General features: G+C 40.6%; 1 protein-coding gene and 1 long non-coding RNA gene across 4 annotated transcripts in view; both read left to right on the forward strand.

The window, feature by feature from the left end:
• Positions 1-7754, forward strand: part of shank3b (SH3 and multiple ankyrin repeat domains 3b) — a 63306-nt gene extending 55552 nt beyond the window's left edge. Inside the window, exon 29 of the mRNA XM_020613443.1 lies at positions 2583-7754. Within this exon, the coding sequence (XP_020469099.1) occupies positions 2583-3177 (595 nt within the window). The 3' untranslated portion in view covers positions 3178-7754. The remainder of the gene's footprint in view (positions 1-2582) is intronic.
• Positions 7755-9428: 1674 nt separating this feature from the next.
• Positions 9429-10690, forward strand: LOC109967730 (uncharacterized). Of its 3 annotated transcripts, XR_002275974.1 has the most exons (4): positions 9429-9492; positions 9709-9906; positions 10249-10451; positions 10566-10680. It is a non-coding gene; the product is annotated as an uncharacterized LOC109967730 (long non-coding RNA). The 3 variants fall into 3 exon arrangements; XR_002275973.1 differs by lacking the exon at positions 9429-9492 and having other exon boundaries at positions 9528-9906; positions 10566-10690; XR_002275975.1 differs by lacking the exons at positions 9429-9492; positions 9709-9906 and adding an exon at positions 9910-9948 and having other exon boundaries at positions 10566-10690.
• Positions 10691-12127: the final 1437 nt, after the last annotated feature.

Raw genomic sequence — 12127 nt, forward strand, 5'->3', positions numbered from 1 at the left:
TTTGGGCTAGGTCCGCCCCACGAAACCAGGTGTGTATGTGTTGTCATGTGACTTTCCAGGCGGCAGCCAAACAATGGTCCTCTGCGCCGCAGACCCCCCATCTGTGTAATCCTATTACATGACAAAGCAGGACTCCTGCATACAAACACTGTGTGTACACAGAAGTTAAAGTAGTCAGTTTCTACTTCAGTATCACTTGGCTCTCATCAGTACAATTGGAAAATATACATGCAAGGAAAATAAATGTATTAAAATAACCAAGGCTCAGTAGTTCTGGTCAATCATCAGTACAGTTTTACCATGTGTAAGCAAGGAAGGTAAACATATGAAAAGTAACTGAAAGACAATGAAGAACTGAAAAGTAACTAAAGATTATAAAGTAACTAGGGCCTATAAGAATCAAGTCTTGCACTATTCTCCATTTAGTGTGAACCGGATCTCCCCTTGTCTAGGTATAGGTGTGTGTGTGTGTGTGTGTGTGTGTGTGTGTGTGTGTGTGAGACAATAAGCTGGCCAAGTGGTCGTCTTCAGGTGATAGGGCCCTCTGTGTGTGTAAGCCACCCCCTGGTGGGGCAGAACTTGGGATATGCTAGGTGTATCCAGGTGTGGGCTAGCGGGGCTTTGTTGAAATGTAAATAGGTCGTCTGGTTGCCTGGGGGATGCAGACATTCAGAAGTTGCAGAAAGTAAGCAGATTCTACCTCGTTACAATTGTAAGACATATAAGCAAGGAGAATAACTGTATTAGAAAATAATCAGAGCTCAGTAGTTCTGCACAATAATCAATACAGCTGTAATCAGGTAAGATAAAGTTATGAAAGGTAACTAAAGGGAACTAAAGGCATGAGAAGTAACTAAAGCTGATAAAGTAACTACAATACTTTCAGCTATTTCAGGTATCAACATGTTCAGCTCCTCAAGGACATTCATGCTTCTATTCAGACATTTTCTCAACTTCATACTTTTGAAATATGTAGCTTTATTTTGAAAGTTATGCATCATTCAAATGAATAGGACAATTCTACCTCTGCATACTTTGGACTATTATAGGGATCAACATGGCTTTATTTTGAAAGTTTTGCACCATTTCAAATGAATAGAGAAATTCTAGCTCAGAATACCTGCAGCTGTTAAAATGTTCAGCTCTTCAAGGACATTCATGCTTCTATTCAGAACCTTTCTAAACTCCATACTTCTTCAATATGTAGCTTTATTTTTAAAGTTTTGCACCATTCAAATGAATGGGGACATTCTACTTCAGCATACTTTCAGGTATGAAAATGTTCAGCTCTTCAATGACATTCATGCTTCTATTCAGAGGTTTCCTAAACTTCATACATTTATAATAATTAGCTTTATTTTGAAAATCTTGCTCCATTCAAATGAATGGGAAAATTCAACTTCAGCATAATTTCAGGTATCAAAATGTTCAGCTCTTCAGGGACATTCTTCAGAGGTTTTCTAAACTTCATACTTTTGAAATGTTGTTTTATTTTGAAGATCTTGCCCCATTCAAATGAATGGGAAATTCAATTTCAGCATAATTTCAGGTATCAAAATGTTTAGCACTTCAAGGACCTTCATGCTTCTGTTCAAAATTGTACTAAACTTCATAATTTTTAGACTATAACACCTACTTGTTTTACCAATTGGGGACCAATTGTAATATTTTTAATAAGTTCAGCATACTTTCAGGTAGAAAAGCCATTCAGGTATCAAAATGTTCAGCTCTTCAAGGAAATTCCTGCTTGTATTTATTGCATCTCATCCTTCAGATTACTCAACAAAGAACTTCAGCCATTTCTTCTCAACTATTTTAACAAACAAATTCAGCAATTTCTACTCATCCTTCAGCTGTTTCAGCAATTGATTTCAGGCATTTTCAGGGTGATCCTTCAGCATCACAGCATCCACGCACATTTTCGACAGGGAATGCATTTCTCTAGTTGTTTACTGCGCTTTGGTCCGCTGCTTAATATGTTCATTCAGTGGTAATCGGATGTGTTTGTGACTATGCATCTAACCTGCCAACTTGTCTGGAACAGTATCACATGAACGTTAAAATAGTTGCTGCAATCAAAGAACGAGCGTAGCACAAATGCTTTATCAGTTAAACAGCCCTTCCCTGGTTTTTGGAGCACTTGGTAGTACTAGTTTGCAGCACTGTTCTCTTTTTATATATTTGACATTTCATTTAAAATTTATTTTTTTTAAAATTATAAACCGATGACATTTACAAAAGTTTCTTATAAATGCAATTTTACAATAATTTTTTTCCCCTACTGTACTGAAAACGCACCGTGACTTGTGTGTTCTGTTACACCCCTATTAAAAGATGATTTTCATTAGCTAATGACTGACTAACGTGCACCTTCTTTGCAGATGACTAACTACTAAAAATCTGAAGTTACTCTCCCATGCATCTTTGGAATGAACCCTTGGAATGCTGATTTGCTAAACACTCTTATCTTTGCGTTCTTACATGGTGCATGTGTAGCTTGCAGAGCTTGACCAACAACAGTAACTAAGTTGGGTGAAGCTTAGCGAAGTAACAGATGTTTATGTTAATACACTGTGTTGCAGGTTGTTCTCCAGTCTAGGTGAACTCCACACCATCTCCCAGCGAGGATATGGCCCCAGCTATACAGTGCGACCAGGAAGCCGCTACCCCGTCACCCGCCGGAGTCCCTCCCCCTCTCCTTCCCCTTCTGATAGGTCGGCAGGGCTTGCCTCCTCCCCTGCCCCCTGCTCCGAAAGGCCTGATCTGAGCTCAGGTCGCGGTCTAACCATCCTGAAGTCATCCAGTCTCAGTCTCCCTTCAGAACCCAAGGAGGTTCGGTTTGTGATGCGAAGCGCCAGCGCGCGAACCAGGTCACGTTCCCCTTCACCTTCACCCCACGCCTCTCCTTGTCCCTCCCCGGTCCTCAGCGGGCCCCTGTTAGCCCTTCGGCCATGGAGGCAGCGGCCCCTCAACCTGTGGAATAAATACGACGTGGGTGACTGGCTGGAGAGCATGGGCCTGGCCGAACACCGCCAGCGCTTCCAGGAGCATGAGATCGAAGGCTCTCATCTCCCCGCCCTCACCAAGGAGGACTACGTGGAGTTGGGTGTCACCAGACTGGGACACCGAATTAACATCGAGAGAGCACTCAGACAACTGCTGGATGGCTCAACTTGACCCCTGACCTCTAGACATCCTGAACTGTGACCTCATAATCCCTGACCTCTGGTCAGACACTAGGCCATTATTTCAACTAGGATAACTCAGCAGTCTTTAGACCTTTTACCAACACGAGTCCAGCTCAGTGACACTTTGGCTTATCAGCCCTTTGATCACATCAGTCTTGTCAAGCACAAAGTCTGGCAGCATCGAGCTCTGTGTCCACTGTTCATTAGCTTCAGAGAAGTTTCAGACTTACATTTCCAGCTTGTTGCCAAGTGCTCAACCATAAAACCTCCCAACCTGTTAGTTCTGTTTTGTTGAAAATAAAAAAACAACAGATACAGTCAGTGTTACATTAAATGATCAAAATGTGAATATCGGTTGGTTGGTTGGTCTTTTTGGAACTTTTGGCTTAATTCCAGGTTTTTCTGTCGACCAGCAAGTCATTTAACTGACTAATTATACCAGCTCTGCTCACGGTCTCAGTCACTGACAGGTTTGAGGGGTTACACCTTAAAAACAGTTGCTAACATTTTGCACAAGCTAATGAGCTAAGCTATTCAAATACTGACAATGTTAGCAAAAAAAAAATTCACTGACATTTTCATGACATAAATGAGACTAAATAAAAAGCTGTGATGAAATGCTTTACATTTTTCATCCTTAAATAAAAACTAAGCAAAATGTGAAAGGTGGGAAAATGAACAAGAAGTAACTAGAATCTTAATTCAGTCTTATTCAGTAAACAGCAGCACCTCTGGAATCACAAAATGATGGAGACAGCAGTAACCATAGTAACCGTACACAACAAAGATGGAAACCAGTGTAACCCCAGTAACTGTAATGCTAAATGGTCTAATACTTGTATAGCACTGTTCTATGCTTTACAGCACACTCAGAGCACTTTCACATCACAAAGATGGCAATGATCGTAACCATGGTAACTGTACACAACAAAGAGGGTGACAATTGGAGCCTCTAAATCACAACATAAAATTTTGGACTGAAAATTGATCAGTTTTTTGAGCAAAACTGATCAATTTTGCTCAAAAAACAAACAATCAAATTTAGGTGTCAAAATGAACGCTGGTGCATTAGAGTCCGTGAAAGCCAGTTTATGGCAGTTCCTCAGCCACCAGAGCCAACGCCACTGGACACAGAGCTCTGCTGCCGGCCTAAACAGGTGAAGGGACTCTGCTCAAAGAGCTGATCTGACAAACTGAATACAAATAAACTGAGGTGGGTTCTCTGTTCCTCGCGCCATTCTGCTTCCCCAGATGGGTTTAGCTGCACTCTTGCTAGCCGAGCTGTATGATTAGCGAGCTACAACAACAGGAGAACATAGCTGAGGAGAGTTCTGTCTTTTTCACAAAGTTCTTGTGACTTAACATTTTTCCAAATAACACCCATGAAGAATTTGTGTTAACTTTGAGTTCATGTCTTAATGCCGATTATTTAGAATTTATGGATAAGTAATAATAATAATGTGGTGGTGATGATATGCTGAGTTTAAAATAGTTTGGACAATGATTTTGAGTTCCTTATGATTTGACGAGTTGAATTTCAAGGTGGTTGTGGTAAGGTTTTGGAAATTCATAATATCAATGAGTGTGACTTTGTGCTGATGTGCTGTGTGTTTCAGGGAGAGCTACAGCAGAGCTCCAACTGTAAACCTCTCTGGTTTCTAACCTGCTTATCGAGGGCTTGCTGTGCATGGTGCTACCTGTTTAAAGCCATCTGTACAGAAAATACCTTCCTCCCTCTCCTTCTATACTCTCTTAACACTGACACCTGAAACTCTTAGGTTAACTTCAGTGTGTAATTCCTAAATCAGTCAATCAAGTGTGGCACCAGGCACAGGCCATAGATGGAGTTTCCTCCCTGCCATACTGGGGTTTTCTTCCCTGCCATATGTGGAGTTTCCTCCAGACCATATATAGAGTTTCCCAGCAGCCATGTGTGGGGCACAGATGTTTAATTGGAGTTTACTGTGCATTCACTTTAAGGCAAAACTAACGATTGTTGTCATCATTGATTACTCAAATGATTTTCTCTCTGTAAAACATCAGAAAATGGTTAAAAAGACTCAAGGTGACAACATTAAAACTCCAAATTATTCAGTTGACTATAATTTGAAACAAATAAAAGCAGCAAACTTGCACAATTGATCACCAGGATCCATCAATTGCAATTTAGCTTCAAAATGGCTGCTGATTTTCCAGTCAGTTACAGCTCTAATCCCTTTGTGTTTGAGTTAAGATGCGATCACATTGGAATTTGCCCCCTTTTCATTTTAGCACAGCAGGGTTTAACAAAAGGTCGCATTATGTTTCGACTGAATGAAATGTCCCCAAACTAACAACAAACTTCACGAGTGTTGGCAGTGAAGATGATGCTAACTGCTGCTAACACCGAACATTTATATTTCATTGCCTTTCCACACCTGTACAATAAACAAAATACAACATGTAAATAAGACATCTGGGAGGGGTTAAGACAATGCTTTACTTTTCTAACCATTGTTCTGCTCGCCATCTCCTTTTTCTTTGGAGTTTCACACAACATCAGTAATTTAATGACTTCCTGACATGTTGCTCTCTCTCCTCTTCAATCTAAAGCACAATCAGTTCTCCAGTGCCTGTTTCCACAGCAAATCTACTGCTTCTGTTTTTCCCCGCTTAAATACGTGAATACGAGCCGAGCCACAATCCTGATTTCCAAAATGATATAAGTTCACAGTGAGGCTCTTTTACAGGAAAAAAGTAATAACCTGCCCATGGCAGACCACAGAGGTATAGAATGTATAGTCTATGTACAGCACATTACAGTAGACTATATGGTCTCTATAATATATATTATGGTAGAATAATGTAGCTATAGTGTCTTATATAAAGTATAATAGACAAAAAATATATACTAATATTTTGGTACATTGTAGTTTATAGAGTCTTTATCCATGTGTGATATTCAGCGTGTGTAAACAGCTGCAACTGTTAGCCCAATGCTAACTTTACACTAACAATGTAGTGTGTGGGGGGTTTGGGGGGAGGACACACCCAGTTAAGTTTCAGAACATCAGCACAGAACCTGGAGGATGTTCTGAGATGTAGGGGGCACTGTAACACAACCAGGGAGTGTGTCTTCATAGATGACTCATTCCAAGGTTATTCGCCCCTGTGCTAACCTCGTAGTGAGTTGGCTTCTTCTGTGGTTTGTTAGAATCTGATTTCACTTGAAAGTGCTTGAAAATGCTGCTTAGATCGTTTTCCAAAAAAAGTGACGCTCCTGAAGTGAACACATGAAGTGAGCCACGCAACGCTGTCAGTTTGGGTTTGTTAGAAGTTTCTAGTTAATGACAGCGGACACTGTAGACTGGGACCAGACTCAGCTGGTAGCGTAACACAGAGCCTGCATTGCTCACGTCAACTCAAAAAAGTGGATCTTACTCCTCCTCCTACGCTGCAGACTGATGCCAGTAACAGACACTTCATACATCTCGGTTAACGCATCACGTGGGGCTGGACTGAAACAGAATGAGGACGTGCTGTGCAGCTGTTTACACTGAGTGACCATCACACTGAGCAGACATATACTGAATGTGTGTATAGTATATATTATACTGGACTGTAGTCTACTGCACAGTCATCGGCAGAATGAGGCGTGGGCTGTCGCTTCTCTGCACTGTCATGAAATCAGATCAGTGATGACGGGGTCATGTGACCTCTTAACCTCTGACCTCAGGTCCTCTGTGCATTACTATACCTGACATGAAGTCCCTGTCCTACTGAAGGATTTCTCAGCCAATCAGAAACGCAGCCAGCAAGCCTACTGCTAAAATAGGAGAGTAAAGCCAGTAGTGTTCCTCCGCTAGAAGTAGTTCCTTTTATTCCTTTATTTCTCCTGTCAGCCAACTTCGTCTAACATTGCTACATATAGGAGGCAAGATACCTTTGTAAATACAGTCTAAGACTTTTAAATACCTCTTAAGACCTTTTTGAGAAACGTGAATTTAAAGCATTTTTGGACCTGAAGACCTGTTGAACAACCAACATCTTGGTATAACTAGAGCTACGTGTACACAGGATAAGTGACTCTTACTAATCACTGGCAGCCAGTTTTGAAAAGTCAGGCTCTTCCCCAGTAAGAGAGATGTTTGACTGAAATCAATCACTGATCCATAGATGGAGACCAAACAGCGTTTCAGTCCAAGCAGAACTAGAACAGATGAAGGAAATGGGGTAAAGAGCCAAATGGCTGCCACTGGATATCTGATGTAAACACATCTGTAGGCAAACAGTGACATCTCCATGGCAATGCCTCAGTTTCACACTGATTGGCTGAGAATCCTGTCTTTCTAACCTGTGTGTGAACCTTCCTGCTCCTGATCTCCACCTGGTTATATTGGTTTAATGATTCCCTGCTTCCTCTTTTTACAGTATGTTTGTAGTTTTTTTCTGGAGTGAGTGGCGTGTGTGTACTTGTAGTTTTTTCTTCCCTTTTCTAAAAACTAAAGAGCACACGATGACAACTGATGAGCTCTGCAAGGCAACAGATTGTAATCTTTATAATAAACTGTCATTTATTACAAATTTAACACTTGGCCTTCATGTGTGTTTTTCCCCCCTCGCTAACAAACAAGTTGACAAGTTTATGAGGTGAAATTCGAGTGATGACTAACGAGTTTCCCTTCAAAGACAATGACACCTTCTCAGGATTTCCACACACTCCTAAACACTGAATAACTGATGACCTAAACCTGGGTTTACTCATTATTTGGGTAACTCCTCATTATTTGGGTATATGGAATTTAACCAACCACAAATTTGTTAGCACCTTTATCCCTCATACTGTTTTTTAAAAAGCCTAAGTGAAACCGGAACTTCTGGGTTGTGTTCCAGAATAAAGAAACCCCCATTCAAAATCCCACTGCGATTTCTATTCTAGCTAATAAGTAAAAATCCAGCCATTTCAGTATGTTGCGAGTCCCACTACCTTTTCTTACACTATAATGACATATTTCTTTAAAATGATATATTATTTAGATTAACATAAAATCTTGGTTTTTACCGGGCTTTAAAAAACACAATTTAACCATTTCCCACTGGTGGGAAAACTGGTGGGAGAACTGAACTGAGGTCCTGAGTCGAGAGGTGGTGCTAAATATTACACATCTTATGTTTTTTACAACTTAAAAAGTTGAAGGAGGTGGAACTAATATCAAAAACACGCGTTAATGTTGTGCTACTTGGACGCTGAAGTCCAGGTGAGTAAATAGCAGCAACGTATGTGTACTGCCGGGCTGCAAAGCAATTACGGGAACTGTAGTTTTTCTGATGCTAACAAAATAATAAATCATTAATTAACCTTGTTAGAGCCACAAAAGGTTTCAACTTTCACAGTAGTATGTGTTGTAGTGGTTGGTTGCTTGTCTTCAGAGGAACACGCTAAAATGTTAAACGAGAGACTGCTTTGAGTTACTGATGCTAGCAGAACAGAGACTAACCGGATGTGACGTGTTAGGTAATTTCTTAGTCAGATAGATATTGATTAGATACTTGTTGTATTAGGAATGTTTAGCGGAGCCAGGCTGTCTAGCTCAGGCTGTTAAATGCTTAGTCATTGGCATGAGTTCTGCAGGCTGCATATAGGCCAAGGTCAACTAAATAGAGAGAGTCTGCAGGCAGGAGGTTATTGCTATTATTATGATATGTTTAGCCGTAATCTTAATCATAATATCTTCCGAGGCTTACTGTCCGGACATGTCCCTGAATGTCCTGTATGTTTTTAGATACACACCACATAATCAACACTCACACACACATTGACTTTCTTCATGTTTTGACTATTGTTATGGTCAGCTGCAAAGCTGGCATATCAGGTGATGTCACGGTTTGACGTGCCTGTGTAGAATGGGGTTAGCCCAAACCAGATATAATGGATAGGCTTTGGTGGTTCAGGGTCTTTTTTTCATTCTCCGTCTGCCTGCGCACAGTATTGGAGGTGGAAGATGCCTGGACGTGTAATGTTAATTTTACCTGTGATTCTTTGAATAAACCAGCACGGTTATTTTTTATATATCTAAGTGGTCCGCATCGTCTCTCTGAGTTCCTGGTTAAAAGAACTGGGTAATATCTTTCAGACGACATGCCTTCACTCCCCGTTATGAGTATAGACATAATATACATAGACACCGTGTTGAGCCTTGAATCAGACGTCACCGTAGGCGCCATGTTGGAAGTGGCAAAAAGTAAGATGCCTAAATCATGCTGCTTGGGGTTGTTCCAAACGTTCGACAGCAGAAACCAGATCCCATGGGATTACCTTCCACAAGTAAGACTTAACTATTTTTTTTTTAATTGTATTTGGTCATTATAACATCATTTTGAGAACGGAATGTGCTTACTTTGTGGATAATACTGTGAAGTCCCGCGGTGAATCCAGCGTCCAAACAAGCAAGGCAGTCTTTTTTAGCTATGTCTCCCGTCCTGTAATTACTCTGATTAGTGTTAGTTATCTTACTTATCCACGTGTTTTCATACTGTGTAGGTTTCCCAAAGATAAAGGGCTGTGAAAGCAATGGGAAACAGCTCTCAGAAGGGAAAGGTTTTCTGCTACAGTAGCTCGTGAACTGTGCTCTGCAGTGAGCATTTCAGACAGGAGGACTTCGACAGGACAGGTCAGACAGTTAGGATCAGAAATGGAGTTATTCCTTCTGTCTTCTGTTTCCCAGCTCATCTCCAAAAGGTAGAGTATTCAGTGGACTCTTCTGTTCAACAGTTCAATGTTGTGAGTATTAATTTCTAGCTATAACTCAAACAGCTGTGAGCATCATGACCCTGGTTATATTCAAACCCATTCTGTTCCTCCACCCCCCCAAACTCTGTCACTCTTTCAGACAGACTCATGTCCACAGTTTTGTGCATACATTGAAACATGTCCTTGACAAACAGACAAAGCTGAAATTGAGATGTGATGACATTATGAGTGTGGGACAGCTACAGTAACAACACATTGTACGAGCAAAGACGTGACAGACTGTGACTGTAATCCAAACATTGCGTGTAATACTTTAATCATATTTTTTAGGACCATTCTTATGCAATGCTTTCATCACCCAGTGAAATCATGGACAGACTCAGTGAAGCTTTAGCTAGGGTGAAAAAAGAGAAGAGGAATGCTCAGGACAGAGAAAGGAGGGCAAAGAAAACTTTCTGTGGTCTTCTGGAGGATCTGAGGGGGAAAAAAAATTATAAATGAAGAATTGAAAGAGCGTCTTGAGTCATACTCAGGTAAAATGCAAATATAAATTTGGAGATAAATTGAACTTAAGTGTGTAATATTTTCCCGTCTATAAGAATTCAAAGTTGTTTCAAGGGTATATACATGTGCTAACTGAATTTCAGATCTTCCACTACACCTGCTGTCAAAACAGAGCCATGAGTACACCAAAGACCAGAGGGAGTTTGCTGCCACTCTCCACTTACATGGTCCCAAAGCGTATAAATATCTGAGTCTCTCCAGATTAATATCCCACATCCACATACATTGCAAAGGTATTGTTCATGTTATTTGAAGCCTTTTGAAAGAACAAGAAAGAGTGAAAGGTGGAGATAGCTACGTGTGTCATTGTTAACATTACCATAAATGATAAACAATTAGTAGTGGGACTTAAATAGATCCCACTCTGAGTTTATTTGTTTGTCTATGGGTATAAGTTTTTTTGCCTATTGTAATTCAAAACCCCTCCATAATTTGTTTTTTTTTTTTTTTTTTTTGTGCTTATTTTCTGAAAAAAAGTCTTGAAGCAATTATTGAATATTAAACTGGTGAGTGATTAATAGTGCTTATCAACTAATCACCAACTCATTAAAGCTCTTTTTTAGTGTAGCATAACCAGCCCTTTACTGGATTTTTTAAGGTTGATAGTGATATGTTGATGGTTTAAAGTATCTGATAATGATGTATGGGCATATATTTATGTTTTCACAACTAAAAATGTTTGGTAAGTGTTCACTAAAATAATTTTTTTAAGACTTGCACTAGGGCTGGGCGGTATATCGATATATTAACTTATATCGATATAATTTTGAATGCAGTGTAGAATTACGCAATACCGTTTATACCGCGGTATAAAGTTAAAGGACGAGACGAGAGTCTATCCTCATCAGGCTCTCTCTCTCTCACTCACACACACCTGCACCCCGCCCACACTCTTCCACTGCACATGCGGCCAGTGGAAGTCAGCAGCTATTTTCAACTCAGCAGCATGGAAGCAGCTCAGGCTCCGCTCGACACGAGTGACAAAGTTCTGTTATGTAAAAAGAAAAGCACTGGTTCGTTAGTTTGGGAGTGATTTGGTTTCAGAAGAGATGATGTCGAGCAAAAAAACATAATTTGTAAACGGTGTCACAAAGAAGTTACATCCAAATGTGGAAGCACAACAAATCTGTACCACCATTTACAGCAATGCCACAAACTCCAGTAGGAGGAGTACATGAAACTTCAGCATGCTGCAGCCACTACTCCCACAACATCTAAGCCACCAGAATTAAAGTCCTCCTGCCTGCCGTCCACCTCGACACAAAGCCAGCGTGGTGTGACGTACAAAAAAAATAAGTGCGAAGTGGCATGAAATTACAAATGCAGTAGCATACCGTATTGCAAAGGACATGACCCCTATTGCCACAGTGGAGCAAGATGGATTCAAAAAACTACTGAAAGCACTTGACCCTAGGTACCAGTTGCCCTCGCGCAAGTATTTTGCACGAGAGGTGCTGCCAGAAATGTATACGGATGTCCGGAAGACACTTAACGGCCGGCTGGATAACGTGACAAATTTCGGACTAACTACAGATCTGTGGTCAAGTCGGACATGCGAGCCTTACATGAGCATGATGGCACATTTTATTGAAGACTGGGAAATTAAATCAGCGTGTCTCCAAACAAGCTATTTCCTCCGGATCAC

This window comes from Monopterus albus, unplaced genomic scaffold (assembly GCF_001952655.1).
Source record: "Monopterus albus unplaced genomic scaffold, M_albus_1.0 scaffold134.1, whole genome shotgun sequence".
Taxonomy (NCBI): Eukaryota; Metazoa; Chordata; class Actinopteri; order Synbranchiformes; family Synbranchidae; genus Monopterus; species Monopterus albus.